The sequence below is a fragment of the Cheilinus undulatus genome, linkage group 9 (genome assembly GCF_018320785.1).
Source record: "Cheilinus undulatus linkage group 9, ASM1832078v1, whole genome shotgun sequence".
NCBI classification, from domain to species: Eukaryota; Metazoa; Chordata; class Actinopteri; order Labriformes; family Labridae; genus Cheilinus; species Cheilinus undulatus.
Window position 1 is genome coordinate 25,432,965 of NC_054873.1, and position 21,912 is coordinate 25,454,876.

The 21,912-nt window shown below is 38.9% G+C and overlaps 1 protein-coding gene across 1 annotated transcript in view; it reads right to left on the reverse strand.

Annotated features, from left to right (window-relative positions):
• The window catches only part of iqsec3b (IQ motif and Sec7 domain ArfGEF 3b), a 54,056-nt gene that overhangs the window by 4,982 nt on the left and 27,162 nt on the right, over nt 1-21,912 (reverse strand). Inside the window, exons 7-11 of the mRNA XM_041796033.1 lie at nt 18,677-18,799; nt 8,184-8,350; nt 1,642-1,781; nt 1,346-1,477; nt 1,113-1,212 (exon numbers count right to left, since the gene is read on the reverse strand). Of these exons, the coding sequence (XP_041651967.1) occupies nt 1,113-1,212; nt 1,346-1,477; nt 1,642-1,781; nt 8,184-8,350; nt 18,677-18,799 (662 nt within the window). The remainder of the gene's footprint in view (nt 1-1,112; nt 1,213-1,345; nt 1,478-1,641; nt 1,782-8,183; nt 8,351-18,676; nt 18,800-21,912) is intronic.

Here is a 21,912-nt window from a genome sequence, read left to right on the forward strand (position 1 = left end):
CACAAAGGGTCAAGCTGAGCCAAGCTGCCATTAGGCAAGAGGTGGGGTAAACCCTGGACTGGCTGCCAGTCACAGGGATGACATAAAGAGACAAACAGCCAGTCACACTGCCACACAAACATATTGGTTATTCAGGTTTACCAGTTAATCTCACAGACATGTAACAGGTCATAGTGCTAACTCCACCACTATGCAGCCAATGTTTTTGTTTTCATCGTACTCTTAATGCACCCTAAAACAAGATGTGTCCAGGAGGTAGACCACTTCTTCTCTGCAGGGTTCTGCTGGTTGGTGGTTTGATAAATGTGAGTTTTATCCCCTTCTTTTTCTTACATGTTCATGGCCCTAAATCCCTCTGTAATGGCTTGTTATCTTTTAGCCTGTGCATTTTAAGCAGTGGCTCTCAGCTGACTGAGCCTCAGGACCCACTACCACCTCCTTAATTTGAAATCATGACCCAAATTCTGAAAATGTATCAACCACACAATTTTATTTTAAAAAAAAGTTGTAGTTTGGACCTAAGCTGGATAAAAACATAGCTGATCAGCAAGAGAGCACAAAACAAACATGTTTAGGTTCATAGGAAAACAATATGCCGGCTAATGCTAAGTGAGTGGCCAAAACGTTCGAAAAATGGATTAGAATATGGTCAAAAAGACGGTCAATATTGGCATCACTGGTGTGGATTTGATCTTCAAATTTCCCAGAAAGCTATGTTCTGCCCATCTCAAACACTGCATATGGAGCGTGACCCAGATGGATGTGAAATATAGCCCATGCAATGCACATGCAAAACAGTCAGGTCAGGTTACATATTTGTGCCCCAGAGAAAACAGTTTCAGTTGTGATTTAGTTGAATAAAAACTGTCTTCAACCACCATTAGCAACTCAATTACTGAATCAATGTACGTATATTTCTGAAAGTTGTACCTTGAAAAAGGCATAAAAGCATTTTTGTTTTGTTTTTTTTATGACCTCCCGTTGTCCCTTGGAGGCTTGAGACTTGGAAGTAGCATTGCTGTTGATGGCTCTCACAGTCAGCTCAGCATTTTACAGCTTTATGTTACAACTGCACTGAGAGGAAAATGCTGCAGAGTAAAATAGCTTCTTACATTCATTGCTGAAGAGGTGAAACTGCATTCCCAGAAGACCCATAGCTTTACAGAAGGTGTACGAGGCCGAGCTCTTCTTCTTAGGACACAGTTTTAAGATCTACAGTAGAGACACACAGCATGGCTGAAAAACATCTATCTGATTATGTCCATTACAATCATTTGCTGTATTAAAAGGAAATATGGTTTCAGCTGTCATAGCATCATCAAGAGTTACTGAGCCAAGGTCTTACCAGCAGCAGGTCATTAAAGAGGAAGACCTCTCTCTGCAGCTGGGATAGTTTTTGTTTGTGAGGCTTGTTGGCGTCAGGTACCTCAAAGAGACGACAGCAGCACACCAGACGTCTGTGTGGCACGGCAAGGATCTATGGAGAAGAAGTTAAAGAGATGGAGATGACAAATAGTACTGGGGAAAAACTGCAGTGAAATAATACATGACAGGGAAAAGGAACCAGTACAAATAAGCGCAGACAGCTCACTGAAATGAGAACAAAAGGGGAAAGACATGCAAAAAATGACTTTCACTCACAGTTTTCAGGCCAAGGATTGACTGCTCCACACGGCTCACATAGGTCACATGGTCTTCATTGGACCGGAGCTCTCTTTGTTGGATCCTTTCATAAATGCCTGCGACCATCTCTCGTGGGATGTCTGCTCCATCATCAACACCTGGAGAGACAACGGTCCATAAAGTGCAGGCTGTGTCACCATCAAGGTGAAAGTAGTTGATGGATCATAAAGGTCATTCATACGCTTAATATCCAACTGTTGTTAGCTATGGCTCCTGTAATTATCCGTTTGAGCAGCTCTCCATTTGACATGCTATACAGAGCTCCAAAAGCTGAGGACAGACAATGATCAGGACCCATCAACCCCAAAAATCCTCTCCTGTCTTGACAGACTAACAACAATACAGGTGATCCAAACCAATCAGTGTATGCTATCATCAGGACAGTCTCTGTGACTGTGTGCAAGTTCAGAAGTTGTTGGTGATGTAGGTCAAGGAAGGTCAATCACAGCTACAACAGAAGCACTTTGTGTGATGTTAGTGGTCTTATGCTCTGAAAAGAATTAAACAAAGAAGAAGGTTGTGGACTCATCCCTGTGTATCAGTAATGTGGCATATGGACTGACTATCCTTCAAATAAAAGCTGAGGTACAAATGGAAAAATATCAAGCAATTTGGCCCAGATAGCTTGCTAAGCTAGCTAAGCTTAGCTAGCTCTGGAGAAAAATGATAGAGTTTGGGAAAGTGTTTAATGTTAATCTGGTAAAGGATGATGCACATATATATTAAAGTTGTTGTTAAGGGGAAAGAATTCTGTCTCATTTGAGAGCGTTTACATACACGTTGTTGACTTCAGGTCAGGGTATCAAACTAGATGGAGGATGCAAGAAAAAATCGGTATCTTTTGAATCACGCTTGTGAGGCATCCTTATGTCACACTACAACAGTTTGTTGTTTCTGACGTTCATATTTATGCCTGATGTTTGCCAACAGACTGTGACAATGCAAGCAGGCCTAAATCAGGCTTAATTTGTGTACTCTGACCAAGCCTCTAGTGACTCTCAAGGCCACATCTGGGATGCCTCAGAACCTTTGCACAGAAAGTGTAGCATGTTTGAATTTTCTACAGTATGTCCTCTCACAGCAGTGAAATTCACTAATGACAGCATAGAGTGCAGGCACAGAGTCACAAATGTAAACAAACCATATGGCAAAGCAAAAGAAGAAAGCTGGAGTCGGTGCTGCGAGATGAGAAGGAGGAAACTTTCGTCTACCTCTGACAATTGCTGCCTTTATGATGTGACATCGAGGGACTTACATAACAGACTGAAAAAATATAAAAAAATTGTGAGAAATAGCACACCAACTTCAACCTGGTGAGTAACTGTTAATAGCATTAAGCTGGTGTATCATTTATCATAAGCATTAGAAGTTTCTGGGCATAGATGGCCGAGCAGTTAAGTGACACCTCCAAGCAGCTTAGGTTATAGGTTAAAGTCAGCTCCTTCCCCACATCATTCCTCTCCTTATTTCTCACATTTTCTAATCTATTCATTGTTCTAGCTTCTCAATAAAGGCATAAAAAGTCCTAAAAACTCTCAAAGTTTCTGCCTTCCCATGTCATAGGATGAGCAAACCAGTCTTTTGCCATCTTGGTGAGCAGCAGATATCTTTGAGTTTCACGTGCAGCTGTTCACCTGCCCTCTTTCAGTCCTTTTCCTCTCACCCCCTCTCTGCTCTCGCTGCCTACCTACCTCAATAAGCTCACCCGTGCACACAGCAGCCAGTCATCTGCAATCAAGCTAATAAAAAGCCTCTGGAGATTGTGCTCTGATCCAGTGCAACTACCTCAGCCCTCTGTCTGCAAATTCTACCGATGGTTTTTGTCTGCTTCTACTGTTTGCTGCTTGGTGTTTACCCTTAACAACACCTCAGCCCGAGAGATTTTTAGTTAAATAATCAGAAAAATCACTAAGAGACTTGTCTTGTTTTTCCACATCAATCACTGTACGTGCATTATACAAACAGTGACCTGCTGGCCCCCTGACCCTCCACCTTGTCTTGTCTTGCTTTTTACCTTCAAGTATGGGATTTTTTTTTCAGATATGTATCCAATCTGGAAATTAATTCCTTATCAAGAAATGTATTCACAAATATGTTTGTAAATGACATTGACAGCACATACACAAAGTCTTAAACTCCTTTAGAAAATCTTAAAGAGCTGCTGAAAGTTGAAGCACAAAATCTTCTAATTGAAAATCTAAAATGCTTACTCTAACTTAAGGTAGTTTGTGAGGATCAAGTAAGGGGTTTTTCAGGTTTCTGAAATTATTGCATGTATTTGTTTTGAACAGAAAACACTATTTGGTGGAAAAACTGCCACTCTTCCTCCTTCATTTCAAACCATGTTTTTGGTAAAAATAAATATACATAAGATATTTAGGGTGTCAGATTGACTGTAATGGCAAAAACCCTGGGGAAACCAATAGAAACCCTGTAAGCTTGTTTTAATCTGGAATTAAAGGAAGCAAGACTGAAGCCCTCGGGGTGTGTACTACACAAACTGGACATTATTCTTTATTAGCTTTATTAGCAGCTATTATTTAGCACTAATGCTGTTATTTATGTTTGGTTGTGTGGCTGTTCTAGGATCCCCCTGCCCTTCCACCAGCCTACATGGAAAGCATCATAGCACACATTCCTGCTCTTCCTATGCTGGTAAGGAAAGCCTGAGGCAGGGAGAGAAGCAACAAAAATCCAGAGCATAGCAGGCATTATTGACAACAAAATGAGACTGATTAAGTCAGAAGCAGAATAAAGGAGGAGCTGGTGTGGAGGAGGGCTGCAAGAACAGCTTGCAGAGTGAACAGCAGAGTGTGGCCAGGCTAGAGCAGTTTACCTAAGGCAGCCTTTATGCAATTAGCCACTAACGTGCTGAGAGTGAATCAGCTGGCTGTCAGCTGATCAGGGCTTGTTTGAGATCAGTTGACAGCCAGCTGATCTCAATAATATAGCTGCCTTTGACTCTGTGGTTTCCCTGCACTAAGGCTTTTTGCTCTATTTTTGGCTAGCTATCTAGCAAGTAAGCTAATTTGTTGATGGTAAACCTCACTTCTTTTATATTTTTTCATAAATATAACAAATATAGTTAATTTTTTTAAATGATGATAATTGATAGGATAATATTTCCTCATCAGATGTTAAATTATCTTTCATTATCTAGTTGAGAAATTGATACTGTTATTTGATATGTATGGAGTCTGATGTGTTCATGATCCACCTGCAACTCCACACTCACTGCAAATGCCAACCAACCACAGCAGTAACCAGTGAAAAGTAAGGTGCTATGGCTGTGTATCAATGTATACATCAACAGAGCTACCTTGTAATTTGCATGCACCAAGCCATATATTTTCAAGAAAAACAGGGTTTAAGATGGGCTGGAGAAATGGAAGTTTTTCTGTCAAGGAGCAGTACGATACGGTGCAAAAGAGAAAAAAATCATGTTAAAATGCTTTTAGAATCCCTCCATTTGAACCCTCACATGCTACCTTAGGCAAGGATAAATGTTTTCAATTCTTCCCTGACGTGGCTCTTGGTACTCTATATTTCAGCAGCTGTCACAGATTTCCTGACAGGAGTTGAATTAAATATTTTTTATGTTATTAGACATCTTCATGAACACACTGGTGAGTTTGATTCTAAGGATTTTTACAGACTCTGGACCCACTGCTCTCGCCTAAATCTGCTGCTTGCTGTTTATCAGTCGGTTCTGTGCTGCTGATGGGACTTTGACAGTGTCAAACCTGAAGACTGATCTTTGCAGTGTTTATCCTCCACTGTTTATTTGCTGTGCCCCTACCTTCTAAACACATCCAAAAGTTTTTACCATTAATCAATGGGTCTGTCCACGACCCGTTACTGTATGCAGACTGTTTATTTCTGACAGCCACTCTTACAGACGTCCATCTCAGACACCGTATAAATCTCAGAATGGAAGTGGCATAATTTGCCAGCACAATGTATTTCCAGTTTTAGAAAAAAAATGACTTTATTCATGAACAAAGTTACAGTTACATTCATTTCAAAACACACTGTAAACATTACAGACTAAGAAACATTTTATAAATGAAACAGAATAAAGCTTGTTACATACTCCGTAAGAACAGATCAATTTGTTTGTTTTCTCGTGGTGGCAAGAACAAGATCAAAGTTAGTTCTGGCCAGGACATTTCCTACTTCACAAGAAACTCAAGTGCAGAACTTTGGGAAGTCCGCATAGGGTCAAATTTCTGAACAATCACACAATAGTTGTTGGACACCATACAAGAAAAAAGTTCTGCCAAGATGATGTGTCGAGGACAAGCTGCAAGAACTGCCAAACCAGGGCTGAAGAAAAAGAATGACATCATTTTTGTCTCGTAGCCCTGGGAGAGAGAACAAGTTTCTCTGTTCTTACAGAGTATGTAACAGGCTTAAAGAGAGGTCTAATTAGGCTTAAATTATGTATAGATCTGTTTTAAAAGTAGTTACACGAACAGTGTCTAGCTTCAATAGCTTTAGCTAAAGCTAAATTAGCTATGCTGGCAATGTAATTAATTTTACCAAGCCAATGTAGCTAAGTAGCTCTAGAAATGTGAGCTTTAATGAATGTAGCTAAAGCTAACATAGCTATGTAGATAGCGTGAGCTTAGATTTAGTTACATTAGTTATGTAACTACATTAGCTACATAGCTATGTTAGCTAAGTAGTTGTTATTTATAGCTAATTTAGCTCTAGCAACATGAGCTTTAGCAAATGTAGCTAAAGCAAATTTAACTATGTAGATAACAAAGATATGTAGGCTATGTAGCTGCTTTGTGAGCTTAGCTGTAGCAATGTTAGCCAGTAGCTAAGTTTGCTGCAATAGAAAGCTTTCATTGAGGACAAGCTTTTTCCTGTCAGTACCTGTTCACTCAGCTTTGTTAAAAATGTGGTAATTTGGTTTAGGTCAGGCTTTTAACTTTTGATGCTCTAACCTTGATCTTAACCCATACACTAACCCTAAACAGAAGTTTAGTCAGATTTTATTTCCTTAGTTTTAGCGTGTATGTCCATATATGGTGTTTTAGGTGAATGATCTGTGAGAATGTCTGTCAGAGATGCAGTCTGCAGCCAGACTGTCTTGGCTTTCATGGCTAAAGACCATGAACTAAAGACTGGGTTGGCCAAATGCTCATTTTGTGTGACTTTACACAATCTAGTCATCCCAGTTTTTTGTGCAAAAAACAATAAAAAGTGGATTTTACATGACATGTCCCCTTTAAAACAATTACTTGATGAGTTAGGACCATCAATACTTAACAGTTCTAGTGATTAAAAATACTTTTCTTCCATTATATCAATATCATCCGGCCTGTGTGTGACACAATAAAAAATATCATAATAAATCTAATGGTTTTGCCATACAAAAAAGATAGCTTTTATGTTATGTGGCCAAGACTCAGAATCAATGCCAAAATTATAAAAACTGGCAATTAATTGATCTTTTAGGTGTTTAATTATACATAGATCTTAGTTGGGAATCAACTCACTTTCTCATTTTAGAGGCTTGAGGAGACACAAAGCAGCCAGAGAGAAATTTAATCCAAACTAAGTACTTAATAATCATTGTCTGAGTTTGAGACAGACTATGTGGGTATCATTTTCATCTTAAATATGCCCTTAATCAGTTTTATTCATTGTAGGATTTGCGGCTGTAATCACAGAATGTGGCTCTATCCTTGAATGTGTGCTGTCATTGTGTCCAGCCAGAAACATGCTTACATCCTCATAGACTGTCATCACTACTCAGCTTGAAAAATGATTACTGAGTAGTGATGGTGTTTCAATGGTGCAATGTAACATGAAAAACTAATTTATTATCCTGGATTTTCTGTTTGTGGGATGTAAGATAAGAGTCAAATTGCTCTTATAAGTCCTGGTGGCAGTAAATATATGTATGAACTCGCCAGATGGAGACGGCGCTGAGAGCCGCAGGAAGTGCAGGTGATGAGCTGCTTCTGCAAATCTAAGCCCATATTGTTAAATCTAATGCTAAGTGAGCCTCAATTAAATGGGTCAAAGCCGCGGTCTCGGGGGCAGAGATGGGAGTCAAGGATATCAGAAATCTCCTCCTCCACAGCTGATGGTTTTCTTGATGGTAGCGAGCAAAGGCAGGCGTCTGTCGCCTCTTTGAGTAATTTACTTCACTCCAAGAGGCTGTCACTCAAAAGACTGATAGAGAGGCAGATAAGAGAGTGCTTGTTGTAAAACTTTTACTTTCTCTGCCCTCTGCTCTTTCTCGTCTACCTTATCATCCTTTTTTGCATATCTCTTATATTTATCTCTTCAGGATCTGTAGTAAACGATTAAAATGCATAAAAAACATCCAAACTCTCTGCCCATTAAATCAGTTGCAAGATATCCTAAACACGCAACACATTAAATCCCTTTTAACCAGATCTTACAGCCTCTTGACAAAAAAAAAGAAACATCTCATACATGCATGTGCACCTTTAGGCATCATATTTGGACACTCTTACCTCTAAGGTTGCGTATGAAGTCATCAAGGCCCATTTTGCGCTGCGGTTTGATGTTGGGTGAGTACATGTCAGTGTTGAGGAGGACCACAGCGAAGGCAAGGATGAAGATGGTGTCTGGATTGTGAAACTGCTGCACCACATCAGGATTACACATGCAGTACCTCTGGCTGTGAAGGAAGGGAAAGAGTTAAACATCAAACATTTGGTCAACATCTCTCTGTCTCGGACGAACATCAATTTATATTTTGGCCATCAAACAACTACAACAGACAAAATAAGATGAAGGAGCTATCATATTATATGTTTAACATTTAATATTATTCTAAATCTACACAGCAAAAACTGGAGTGTTGAATTCTCAGTGTTAAACATTTCAGAGTTGATTTTAACTCCATTCTGAGTGAAATGGCTTTCAGTGTTGGAGTTAGGTGACAGTGTTAATGCTTTGAGTGTTAGTCCGACTCTTCAGAGCCAACTGATACAAGCTTCACACACTGCCATTTCAAATCTTTATCTTTTTCCATTGTGCTCTTGGACAAAGTGTTTAGATGTGTTTAAGAAGTTTTTAAATGTTTTTATATGTGTTTAGATGTTGCTTGTATACCGTGATCTCTGCTGTACCATGGGTGAAGTTATCCATTGAATTAGTGACTTCCTACCATGGCAAGGGGTGCTCTACAGGAAAACTGGTGAGCAAATTTTCTTCAAAGAGAACTTCCCAACACTACATTTGTCTCTGTGCTCCATTCTTACGAGAAAACCTGCTTTGCCACGGGTGTCCAAGAGGAAATGGCAATAGTAATTAATTGGGGGAAATATATTGCAATGAGTAAATAATCAAAATGATAAAACTTTACATTTACACCCAAAATGAAAGGAAGCAAAATTCAAATTTGTTTAGTGATTAGTTAATGTGGGGATAATACTTTAGTAGTTTAAAATGATCTAGAGAGTAAATGTGTTACACTAGGAAGAAGTGTTGAGCTAAAGAAACACTAGTTAATGTTGAGAAGATTCAATTATTAACTCCAAAAAGGTTCAACAATGAGACTTAATCAGTGTTAAGGTATCGACTCTCCAAAAAGAGTCAAATCAACATACTGTGTCACACTGTAAAAGTGTATTAAAGTGTCAGACAGACTTGCCGTGTGCAGGAACCCTCTGAGGATTCGTATCCATACATTTATGTTGCTCCATTTTGCTAAGGTAAATTCAGTTTGGTTGTCTTTTGAGATCACATATTTTTTATGTTGTTATTTCAGGACAACACTTGCTTTCTTGTGATAATGAGAATGTTCAATTGTTTTCCTGAGATCTGGAGAAATTAAGCCATTATTATGGGAAAGCAGGCATTGTTATTCTGAAATAATACAGATAGATGAGTTGTCCCTATCCTCGAACAGGCCTTTTTAATTCATCATTTTCAGACAGTAAGATTTGAAAAAGAAGGAACTGCCCTGTGTAGGTTGTTTTATAACAAACAAAATTGTGCTTTTAATTCAGTCCATATCAGTTCACTTCCTTAAATATTGTTTGTAATGCATTATTTTTTCTTAAAAGGATGACTAAAATATGGACTGAGTAAAGGGGAAGAACCAGAAGTGTCATACAACAGACTGGATCTTGGGCTTAACCCAGACTACCTCCATGAATCTTAATCTTTGCTTACCAGGCAGTTATATGCACTATTTTGAGCCATTCTATGAAAATTTGAATTTGAATGCAAATTTAAACTTTAAAAATGATCGTAGTACCTCAGGTTAATTATATAACTTACATGTTACCCCTGGAGTTTCCATCTTCTCTCCTTGCTAGATTGAACAGAGCTATCAGGGGTTTTCTGTGGCTGGGCAAAAAAAACGTCTTTTAACAGAAAGAAATCATTTGCCTCAGAGGAGGATGGTGGACTGGGATGCCCAAGGTTAGATTAGAACCATTATGCATTCACACTTAGTTATCTAAATCAAATCTTCTGGAAACTTTAGCCCCTGCTTGGGTTGCGATTGAAAAAGAGATGGTGGAACCCTTTTCTATACAAGCTTTTCTCACTCAGACAGGAAGTGACATACCTTATAGTAATCCTGTGCTTGCTTTTGCAAGAGAGAGCTGGAGAAGTGCACAACCGACCTGTAAGCTAGATCCTCATCTTACAAAAGGGTCCTCGATATGGCATAATACATTTTTGAAGATTCGTAAAAAATCTATCATGTGGGAAAATTGGGTGGGAGCAGGGGTGATGTTAATGGAAGATTTGTTTGATAGAAAACAACTACTCTCTTTTGAACAGTTAGTCTCTAAATATAATTTACCTAGGAAAGATTTTTGGAAGTTTCTTAGAAGCTGTATTTCAAAAGTAGAAGGAAAGAAAAATATTGCCCCTGTTAGTTGTATTCAGGAGTTGATGAGATCAAAGGGAATGCTTAGGGGTGGGACATCCAGGTTTTATAAGGAACTTAGAAAGCACCAACCTCCAAACTATGAGGGCATGAAATGGGCACGGGGAAAGATCTAGGAACAACTATTAATGAGGAGGTCTGGAAAGAAGTAATACAGTCATGGTACTACACAGCCCGGGACATGCAGACACGTTTAGTTTTATTTAAAATAATAAATAGGAATTATTGGACTCCCTCAAAAATGTCAAGGTTGGGACTCAGGGTTGATGATAGATGCTGGAGATGCAATAAAGAACGGGGTTCATTGATTCATATGCTGTATGAATGTGAAATGGTACAGGATTTTTGGACAGGTATTGTCAAATATATTAACAACATATGGAAAACAGAGCTCACTCAGTGTCCATCATTTTGTGTTCTAGGTGTCTTTTCAGCAGATCTCAAATTGTGTCTGACTGTGATATGTACAAAAGGCTTATGACTGGACATGAAATTTGATTTTTTAATGTGAAAAAAAAATTGTTATGAACTGCCAAGATGATTGTGAATGCCATGTTTTCTTTATTCTGGGGTTTTTTGTGTGTCTTTTTTGCTTTTTGTTTGTTTTCCTCTTGTTTTGTTTTGCTTGATTTGCTATTTGTTTGTGGTTATTGTTTTTGCTTGTTCTCCTTGTGCAAGGATGTCAACATTGATATGGGTTTGTTAACCCATTGCATGAATGTTAGAAAAATATGTATAATTGTGAATATGGGGTATATGGTACACGCTGTAAAAAAAATAAATAAATAAAAGCATAAAAATGTGTTAAGAGGAGAAGAAAAAAAGAAACACTGGTGAAGATTTTTAAAGTCTTGTAGTGTGTGGCAGCCTTAAGCCACCCCAGGTGCCACATCTGCTTAGTACCCTTTTGTTCACAGTGGGGATGGTTTGTTTGTGGTGTCTGTCAGACAAAGCATCTTGTCTGATGGCCAAAAAGCACCATTTTGGTCTCATCAGACCAAAGAACTTTTATCCACTTGACGGTGGAGTCTCCCTCATGCCCTTTGGCGAACTCTTGTCCAGATTTGATTTAAGTTTTCTTCAGTGACTTTCTCTTTGCCACTCTCTCATAAAGCTTAGACTGGTGAAAAAACCCTGCATCAGTTGTTGTATGCAGAGTCTCTTCTGTCTCAGCTGCTGAAGCTTGTGACTAGAGAAGTCATGGGTGTCTTGGTGACCTCTCCCAGTCTCCATTTCACATGGTCAGGGTTTGTGGGGACAGTCTAATCTAGGTATATTTACACGTGCCATATTCCTTGCATTACTTCATGATGGATTGAACTGAACTCTTAGGGATGGTCAGTGTCCTGTAAATTTTTTGGATCCATCCCTGTCTCATACATTTCAATAACCTTTTCTCTGAGTAGCTTGGAGTGTTCTTTTGACTTCATGGTGTAATGGTAGCCAGGAATACTGATTAAACAGTGACTGGACCTTACAGAAACAGTTGTCTTTATACTAAAATCACTTTAGACACATTCATTGCACTTAAGTGATCCCCATTACATTAATTGTGAGACTACTAGCACCAACTATCTCTGTTGAATTAGGTCATTCACTGTAAAGGTGAATATTTATGTTATCACTTATTGAATATCGCATTTTTCTAATTTAATTGACATTACTTTGAAGAAATCTGTTTCCCCTTTGACATTGAAATGTTTTTTTGTAATTTTCTTGTGGAAAAAAAATTATATTGACCATGATGATTGATTAAAAAAAATCAATAAAAGGGTAAAAATTCCAAAAGGGTGAATACTTTTAATAGTCACTCTAGGTACTGCTCTTGAACACTGACATCATTCTAAGGCTTTTTTTCAAAGTTTCTATGAATTATAAAGGAGCAGGATTGAGGTTGTTTCAGAGCCTTGATGTGATTTTTTTAAAATATAACTATAAGAGTGTATTTATAATGGATAACAGCAAATAACACAATCACACATGCATTTTGTGTTTGTGCAGTTTAGCACAGATTGTTGCTTTTAAAAAAGCACTGACCAGTTTGATATGAAAAATGCAGATTATTAATACCCATAACATATTTTGCCAAGAAATGTATTCTTCTGTTTTGGAAAAATGAACTCCCCCCGACCTTTAGGATGTTTCTTGATCAGACGTTTGAATTTCTACCTTTAGAGAGATTGACTTTATAAAAGCATAACCGAGGCTAGATTTTTAAAGACCTCTGGCTCCCTTTAGTATCATGCCTGGAAAACTTCCCAGGATGTCCCTAATGGACATACTGAAGCAATGACAAGGAACCTGTAGCAAAAGTAAGGTCTACAATAAATTGATATTGTCAAATGTCATTTATCCCTCTTTCTTCCATGAATGTGCTGTTTTAGCAACTGCTGTTTGTTTACCACAAATTTGTTTGGATGCAGGTTCTTGTATGCACAAATGTGTTGTATGAATTTAAATTTACTCTTTTTATTTATTTATTTATTTATTCATTTATTGTATTATTATTTTTTCCCCTTTTCTTCTTTATTCATATATTTGGATTTGTTGTAAAACTATTTTGGATATTTCAGAGGAGGTTTTGGAATAAGTGGGTGGGATTCCAGGTGGGAGTTGAGTAGTGTACTCCTGTATGTTTGTATATATATATGTTATATTCTGGCTGATGTACACATGGTGAAAATAAAAATTAATAAAAAAGCACTGATGATAATTTTTCACAGTCAGTGTTTTTGGATAAATCCTACTGTTTAGCTCTATGTGCTCACTGTCCTGTAATAAACCCTTTATTGTAATACATCATACATCGCACTGTCAAATAAATGACAAGCATCAATCTGACTAGGTTCTGTTTTTAATCACTGTTAGGTAAGAGTCATTCAGATATTCTGACTGTCAGTGTAAAAGTCAACAAATAAATCACATTCACTGAGATCAATGAAGGAACAGTTACATTTTAAGTGTATCAAGCACAAGTGCCAAAACTAATGCATTCTCCTCGTACTAAGGTAGATCAGACATTTGTGAGTGGTTTTTCATATAAGATTTTTTAAACAACTTTAGAGATGCTTTTTTTCAGTTTTATGGTTATTTTGGAAGATTTGTGCCACTTTTGTTGCTTCATATATTAGGTATATATTTTCCCCTCAATGAAGAAAGACTGAGTGTGAAAATCTACACCGTATCTTCAGGCTCACAGAGTGTAAACTTAATGATTAATTCCCTGACTTTGTTATTGTTTCCAAAAGTGCCCTGATTTTCCTTACATTTCCTCTAAACTTAAACCATCTTATATTCCAAATATCATAGGTAAACTTTGAGTAAATCTTAAAGCTGCCGTGTGGCAGTTAAAGTTAAAATGCCAATACCCGTGATGGCCTTTAAAATGACGTGTTCCTGCTGTGAGATGAAAACATTCAGACTGATTTTTAGGACTGATATCTCAGCAGGAAAGCTGCACAAGTGTTTAATCTAATTTCATAGATTCAAACATCCAAGACAGACAGGAAATATGAGATTTATAAGACAAATGTACCTGTAAAATGGTTCTAGTCTGCTTAGAAACAATTGATGCTGCATTTGGACCTGCTTTTCTCCATCCCTGCCCACAGGCTTCAAAAACTCTCCCTTTCACCCCTCCCTTCCCCATTGCTCCCTCCCTATCTTTCCTACTGTCACTTACACTTACACAGTGGGCCCTTTCAACAGTGGGAGGCTTTTATCTCTGCAGCCAGGAAGGATGCAGGCATGGAGAGGGCTGCTCTGCTCCAGAGGACTACGTAATTGTCAGAGCATATGTGAGCAAGAGTCCATAGCTGAGACCAGGGCAACCAGAAAGCCTTGTCCCAGACCGCACACAAGATCTAAAGCCAGAGAACTCGCAGGGAATCAATCGACAACAGCTCAGCACAGTAACAACGCCTTTGTTCGAGGGATAATAGATCCTGCTCGGCACAGTTGCTGCTGCAGATATATTATGCACATCCACATACGTACTGGAGACACGCAGAGGCATAAATGAGCCTCCTGATTTGCCAACTTGATGTAATTCTGCGGCAAATTCATCAGAGTCTCAAAAGCAAGGCACGTGTTACTATATGCATGAGTGTGTACATATGCAAATGGTCATGTGCATATGTGTGAATGCCTGTGCTCAGGGTGATTGAATAAATAAAGCTCTGGCTGTGTGTATGTGCTTCATTCACACATTTTCAAGCGTGGATCTCCTTCTTACGTAACCACTTTATTTAAACACAAGCTCACACTCTCTTATCTTCATATCTGCATATGTAACATGCATGCCAGCTGGCACAAACACCGCTTCATATAAAAGAACTACTCACGACAAGAGTACAACATGCTTCAAAAAGATGACATAACTACTGTTACATAACAGATGTGGCATCGGATGTCTGGCTGTCCCGATAAAGCCAGCTCGTTTCTGACCTATACTCACAGCCACAGCTACAGAAAAGTGTGGTCTGGGATTGCTGATGAATTTGTAATCTGCACCCAAGGGCTCAGCATGTATGACTGAGTATGATGAGATTAACTGATGACCGCAGTGGGTGTTCTGATTGGCCCTCAAATCAGAAGCCAAGAGGGGAAGTGTCCTGACTGCTCTTCTCCTCTCTTCCCTCACCACTTCTGGCTTTGAGCAAGAACCAATTTCCTTAATGGACAGGACTGATTATGGTCTATATTTTCATACAGTACTCAAATCCAATGAAATGACAAAAATCAACTATAAAATTATCCCTCAGACAAATATGAATCATGTTGCAACAGCCTGCTATGTCTACTAAAACATATTTATGAGCCTGTAAGCAATATGCTCCTTTATAAATTGACTAACATGGAGGTGGAGTTTATTTTTGAGGCAATTACACAAACCCTGTCCTGCTGCTGTACATATTTAATAAAGACAAATGTGTATCATTTCATGGCCAAAAATAAGGTTCACTTTTTCCTTTGGAAACCACAGTTCCAATTTTAGATATGAAAGCTTATTTGGAGTCAGGCCTCTATCTTAAATGTTTCCTTGAATAAGAAGTATAATAATTCATATTTTAGAAAAAGGAAAAATGTAATAATGTAAGTGCAATAGTAACAGCCCAAAATAAAGAGAAATGGGAATGATTTAATAATTGAATAACATTAAGATAATAACAACACAATATTATCACAAAAATCATTTTTTTTTTATTTTAAAGAGGCTAAAAGAATGTTTTAAAAAAATCTACAAAAAGCATCTTTAATGTCAAAGTGAAAACAGATTTCTATAAGTGCCAACTGAATGGAAATATTTGATTTAAAATAAGTGATTGCATAAGTATTCACCACCTTTTAAAGTGACCGACCTTATTCAACACAGGCCTAGTCAACTGGTGCTAGTAGTCTCAAAATTAATGAAATAAGGATCACCTGAGTGCAGTGAATGTGTCTCAAGTGATTGTAGTATAAAGACACCTGTCTCTGGAAAGTTCAGTCACTGGTTAATCAGTATTCCTGGCTACCATTACATCATGAAGAGAAAGGAACAGTCCAAGCAACTCAGAGAAAAGGTACCTGAAAGTTATAGGTCAGGGGATGGATACAAAAAAAATCCAAGTTAGTGAGCATTCCCCCGGAGTTCAGTTCAATCCATCATCAAGAAATGAAAGGAATATGGCACATGTGCAAAGCTGCCTGGATCGGGCCGTGCTCACAAACTGAGTGACCATGCAAGAAGGAGACTAGTGAGAGAGACCACCCAGACACCTATGACTACTCTGAAGGAGTTACAAGCTTCAGCTGCTGAGATGGGAGAGACTCTGCATACAACAACTGTTGCCTGGGGTCTTCACCAGTCAAAGCTTCATGGCAGAGTGGCAAAGAGAAAGCCACTGTTGAAAAAAACTCATGACTAGAGTTCACCAAAAGGCATGTGGGAGACTCCATGGTCATGTGGAAGACACCAAAATGGTGTTTTTTTGCCAATCAGACAAGACACTGTGTTTGGTGGACACTAAAAACTGCACATCATGACAACCACACCATTCCCTCTGTGAAGCATGGTGGCAGCATCATGCTGTGGGGATACTTCTCGCCATGGAAGCGTTGCAAATGTAGAGGGTAAAATGAATGCGGCAAAATATAGAAAAATCCCAGAGGACAATCTAATTCAGTCTGCAAGACACCTAGAAGATTTATCTTCAACAATACAAATGACCATAAGCATACAGTGAAAGCTACACAGAAACGGATTAAAGACATCCATTTACCACATTTGGAGTGGTCGAGTCAAAGCCCAGACTTCAAGCCAATAGTTAATGTGTGGCTGGACTTGAAAAGGGCTGTTCATGCCCAAACCCTTGTGCAACCTGACAGAGCTTTTTGCAGTTTTGCTGAGGAGAATAGAGTAAAATTGCAGTGTCCAGATGTGCAAGCCTGATAGAAATCTATGCACCATGACTTTATTAAAAAAGCTTACTTCTGTTAGCCCTGGTGGCTGCTTTTTGCACTTTTTGTTTATATAGGCATATGTAAAATATAAATATTATAACCCTCAACATGATGATGAGTTTGATGATAATACCAGCCACATGCATCAGGTTGTAGATGTTTTGGTCAATCTGTTCCAGTAGCTGCTCTGTTGTTAAATTTGTGGCTGCCTGTCTCTGCGAGGACACTCTTGTTATTGAAATTTTCAAACTTAATTAGTTTTTTTTTTTTTTTTTTTTTTGTAGTGGTTAAAAAGAATTTAAATGCTCAATTGTATTTATTTGATTTGCTTTTCAGATACAAAAAAAATCTCCAGCCTGAAATTTAAGATAAACTTCAAGACTAAAGGGAAATAAGTGGGCAGAAGCTCATAAAACAAGAATTACACTGCAATAATGCATAATGGAAGACAATTAAAGTGCAGTTTATTTTTTAAGGCTCAGTCCTTGAACATTGAATTATACATGTCATTCAGTGTAATTCAGAGGGACAGTCTGGTTAATGCCTTCAAACTGGCAGTGGCTGAACTCTTGTCCTGGTGGTGACACTGTTGGTAATCCTAAGGGAAAAAGGCAGCACATGGGCAGAGGAAGATTAAATGTATACTACAATTCACCCAATTACTCTGAAATGGAAAACAATGATGGGCATTTTCATTGCATTTCCAGCCCCGGGAGTAATCTTTGGATATTACCAGGACATCTCAAGGACAGTGCCAGCCAGGGGGAAACTGACCAATTGTAGCTCTTGTTTATCTGCTCCCCTCTGTCTTTTATTTTGCCCTTTTTCTCAGTCAAACGGTGAAATGGCATCATAAAAACCTGTTTCTGTCAAGGAGTTTGTTAGAGACAAAGCTACTAAATAAGATTGTGTAAGCTCTGGTAGCTTGCTCAGTGTCCTCTTGGTATTTAAATAAGCCTTGGCCAAGAGATATGCTCATAAATTTTAGTGACCGGAGGGCAGGAGTCAGCACTGAAAAAATGAGCTGTAAACCAGCTCAGGCTAAAACCTCATGAGTAACAAACATGCACTTTTACATATTAATGTATGATTTTGGAAGAAAATGGACACAGGACTGTCAGGCACGTATAAACAGCCTACATCGCCTGAAGATTTGGACGGAAAGTGTCATCCGAGGGAGAGAGTTATTAAATAGTGCATCTATTTTTGTCCCCATGGAACACATACTGATTGCCTGCAGCTCAGATCTCTGTTATGATTGGCTGACAATCAAACACCGCTGAGTTTAGTCAAAGGTTACAAGCAATCAGTGTAATTTGTTAATGATACAAGGCTTCAGTTTCATCAGAGCATGCTGCAGTGAGCATGCAGAGCCTGTAAAATGCACTGTCTATACAGTCGGCCTATTAGTATGCAATTCTAGTTGTGCCTTACCACAAGGCTGCAAGGGTAGATTAGAAATTTTTTTGCCTGCTTTTGTAAGTGTCAGCCTTTTTTTGTCTTTATTTTTTTCAGAGGTGAAAGGTGCTTTTATTTTCTAAGCAGCCCTTCTCAGTCATGTGATGGACTGTTTCTGTGTTGAATTGTATTAGAAAGTAAAGCCAGAGCTTGTTTGTCAGTGTGGCCCGCCTGTGAACGAGTTGACAGACTCACCTAAAGGCTTCGATGAGTCTCTCCACTTTCTGTGCTTCCCCCTGAACACGAACATGAGCCTGGAACTTTCTCAGGGCTTCGTCGAGCTCCATGCCTGAGAAATCCATCTCGTCCACAACGCAGCTATAAAGGGACAGACAGGGAAAGAGAGAATAAAAAGGATGAGTGAGAGTGGGTTGAGTCGTAGAATGTCACTCTAATGAGAAGGTGAGTTAGGGAGCGTGCGTCTGGGTGTGTTTTTGTGCGTGTGCGACAAACTGTGAGTGCTGATGGCAAATCTTCCTCTTACAGTCATACTTCAATTACAGAAGCACTGACCTGGAAGACGTACACAGAGCTGACATGTTGGCACACGCGTGCACACGCCTGCACACACATATTTTGTGCAAACATCAATGGAGAGGACGAGGTCTGACAGCAGAGCCAGATAAGAGGGAAGGAAAGAGAGGGATGAGAGCGCCAAATGATGATATGCACAGTGTGTGAGTGATTCCATGTATGTGAGTGGGCGCAGGGTGCATGAGAAGAGGCACATGAAAGGCTGAGGACACAAGCAGCAATGGAAGAAGTACATATGCAAGACAGTGAGTGTACGTTTTGTGTTCATGTGAGTATTAGTGTCTGTGTGTCTGATTGCAAGAAAGTGAGGGGTGTGTGTTTGTGTGTGCGTTCAGTGCAGTGACCTATTTCTACAGTCTCTGCAACAACCTCAGCAAAAAGCCTCTCTATCCCTGATCTCTGTCTGTGCTGGATGGATGCAAAAAGGGGTGAGTGTGGAAGCATTAAGCAAATGCGTGTTTTCATGGTTGTGTTGCATTTATGCATGCAAGTGCTGCTTGTCAAGTGACTCTGTAAATGTGTCCGTATACACACGTGTAACACATAAATGTCATGTTAGGATCTCAAAGCTAGTTCTGTGTTAGATAGTCTCTTATTTTATCTTTTATCTCCTTTATATGCTAAGAGTAACACGGTTGCAAACAAAGATTGTGGAGCCACAGGGGCAGACAGGAAAATTCGCTGATGGAGGACCGTGTGAGACATAAAAAACAGCAAGGATGCTGCAATCTTGAACATGAGGTAAAATTAATTCAGTGAGTCATTAAGTAAAAATGACTCATTTTCTAACGAAACAAAGTTTTCATTTTAAAATTGTTAAGTCATCACTAGGCCATGGGTTATTTAAAAGAATATTGTAAATTGGGGCACCAGCAGCCTAGTTGTCATGTCAAAGCACCCCACGTGGAGAGGCTGTTCAAATACGGCTCCTCTTGTGGTTCCTTTCCTGCATGCCATTCTCCACTGTCTCCCACTCTCCAGTTTCTAACTCCATCCACTTTCCTATCTAAATAAAGGCATAAAAGGCCCCAAAAAACTTTAAAACATTTTGTAAACAAATCCAACAAATGTTTGCTTCAGTTCTTTATAATGGACTGAAGGATTTGCTAAAAAAAAAAAAAAACAAAAAAAAAAAACAAATGTCACAAACTGGCCACATACAAGTTTTCCTTATTTAAAGAGGCTTAACTGGTTTCATTCATTAGGGTCAGTTCATTTATCATGTGGATATATGTATATTGTTTGTAAATCTGCCTGGATCAGGCCATCCTCGTGAACTGAGTGAAGGTGCAAGAAGGAGACTAGCGAGGGAGGCCATCAAGACACCTATGACTACTCTAAAGGAGTTAAAAGTTTCAGCAGCTGAGATGGGAGAGGCTCTGCATACAACAACTGTTGCCCTGGTTCTTCACCAGCCAAAGCTTTATGGGAGAGTGGCAAAGAGAAAGTCACTGTTGAAGAAAATTTAAATCAAAATCTCAACTAGAGTTTGCCAAAAGGCATGCAGGAGACTCCATGGTCAAGTGGGAGAGAGCTCTTTGGTCTGATGACACCAAAATGTTGCTTTTTGGCCATCAGACAAGAAGCTATGTTTGGTGGAGACTAAAAACTGCACATTTCCAAATACACATCATCCTCACTGTGAACCATAGTGGTGGCAGCATCATGCTGTGGGGATGATTTTTAGCAGCCAGCTCTGAAATTCTTGTAAAGGCAGAGGGTAAAATGAGTGCTGCCATGGCAAAAATATTGTAAAATCCTGGAGGACAATCTTATTTGGTCTGGAAGAGAACTAGGAGATTTATTCTCCAACAAAACAATGATCTGAAGCGTACAGCAAAGCTACACAGAAATGGTTAAAAGACAAGAAAGTAAATGTTCTGGAGTGGCTGAGTCAAAGCCCAGGCCTTAATCCAACAAAGAATTTGTGGCTGGACTTTGAAAGGGCTGTTCACGCCCAGACCTTTGTGCAACCTGACAGAGCTTGAGCGGTTTTGTAAAAAAAAAAAAAAAAAAAATGGAATAGAGTAAAATTGCAGTTTCCTTATGTGCAGGCCTGCCTCAGACCTTTTCACACAAACTCAGTGCTGTGATTGTAGCCAAAGGTGCATCTCCTAAATACTGATTTGCAGGGGTGAATATTTATGCAGTCACTTATTTTTCCTTATGTTTATCTAATGGGAATTACTTTGTAGATATCACTTTTCACTTTAACAAGAAAGAGGTTTTTTTGTTAGAAAAACCAAGTTATATTTACCATGACTGATTTATAAAATCAGTAAATGGCTAAAACATGCAAGGGTGTGCATACTTTTTATAGACACTGTACATAAAAATGTAACCCTGCAACCATCCCTGTGACCTGGATCTGGCAACCCACAATGTTATTCAGGGAGTGTGTGCTTGGCTCTTCTCTGCACAAGTAAGCAGGGGAGAAGAAAGCTGTGTGAAGGAGCAAGGTAGAAGAAAATATCAGGGCAAAACATCCCACTGTTATTCTTTAATCCATACTTCTGTCTGTAACCCTTTTCTAATCATATTATACGTATTTGTAATATAGTTGAGTATGTCTTGGTTACTGGGTGTTAGCTAGTTATAGTCATTGGTGCCATAAATCAAAATCATTGAGGGAGAAAGTGACCAGTAAAGTCCAAGCAGTCAGGCTTTCTAATGATGACCAGAACAGAGTCATTTAAACCATTTTCTGTTATGAGCAGTTTTAGGAAGTATGGGGTCAAAACAACACATATTTAAGCACATAATATAAATGTTCTCCACATACACAAGGTGTACCCTCATATGTTGAATTTCTGGATAAAATCACACAGATTTAGAGTTTAAGTTTATCCCCCTATTGGATTAGAAATCTGGATCGTCAGAAGTGAAGAAGAAAACAT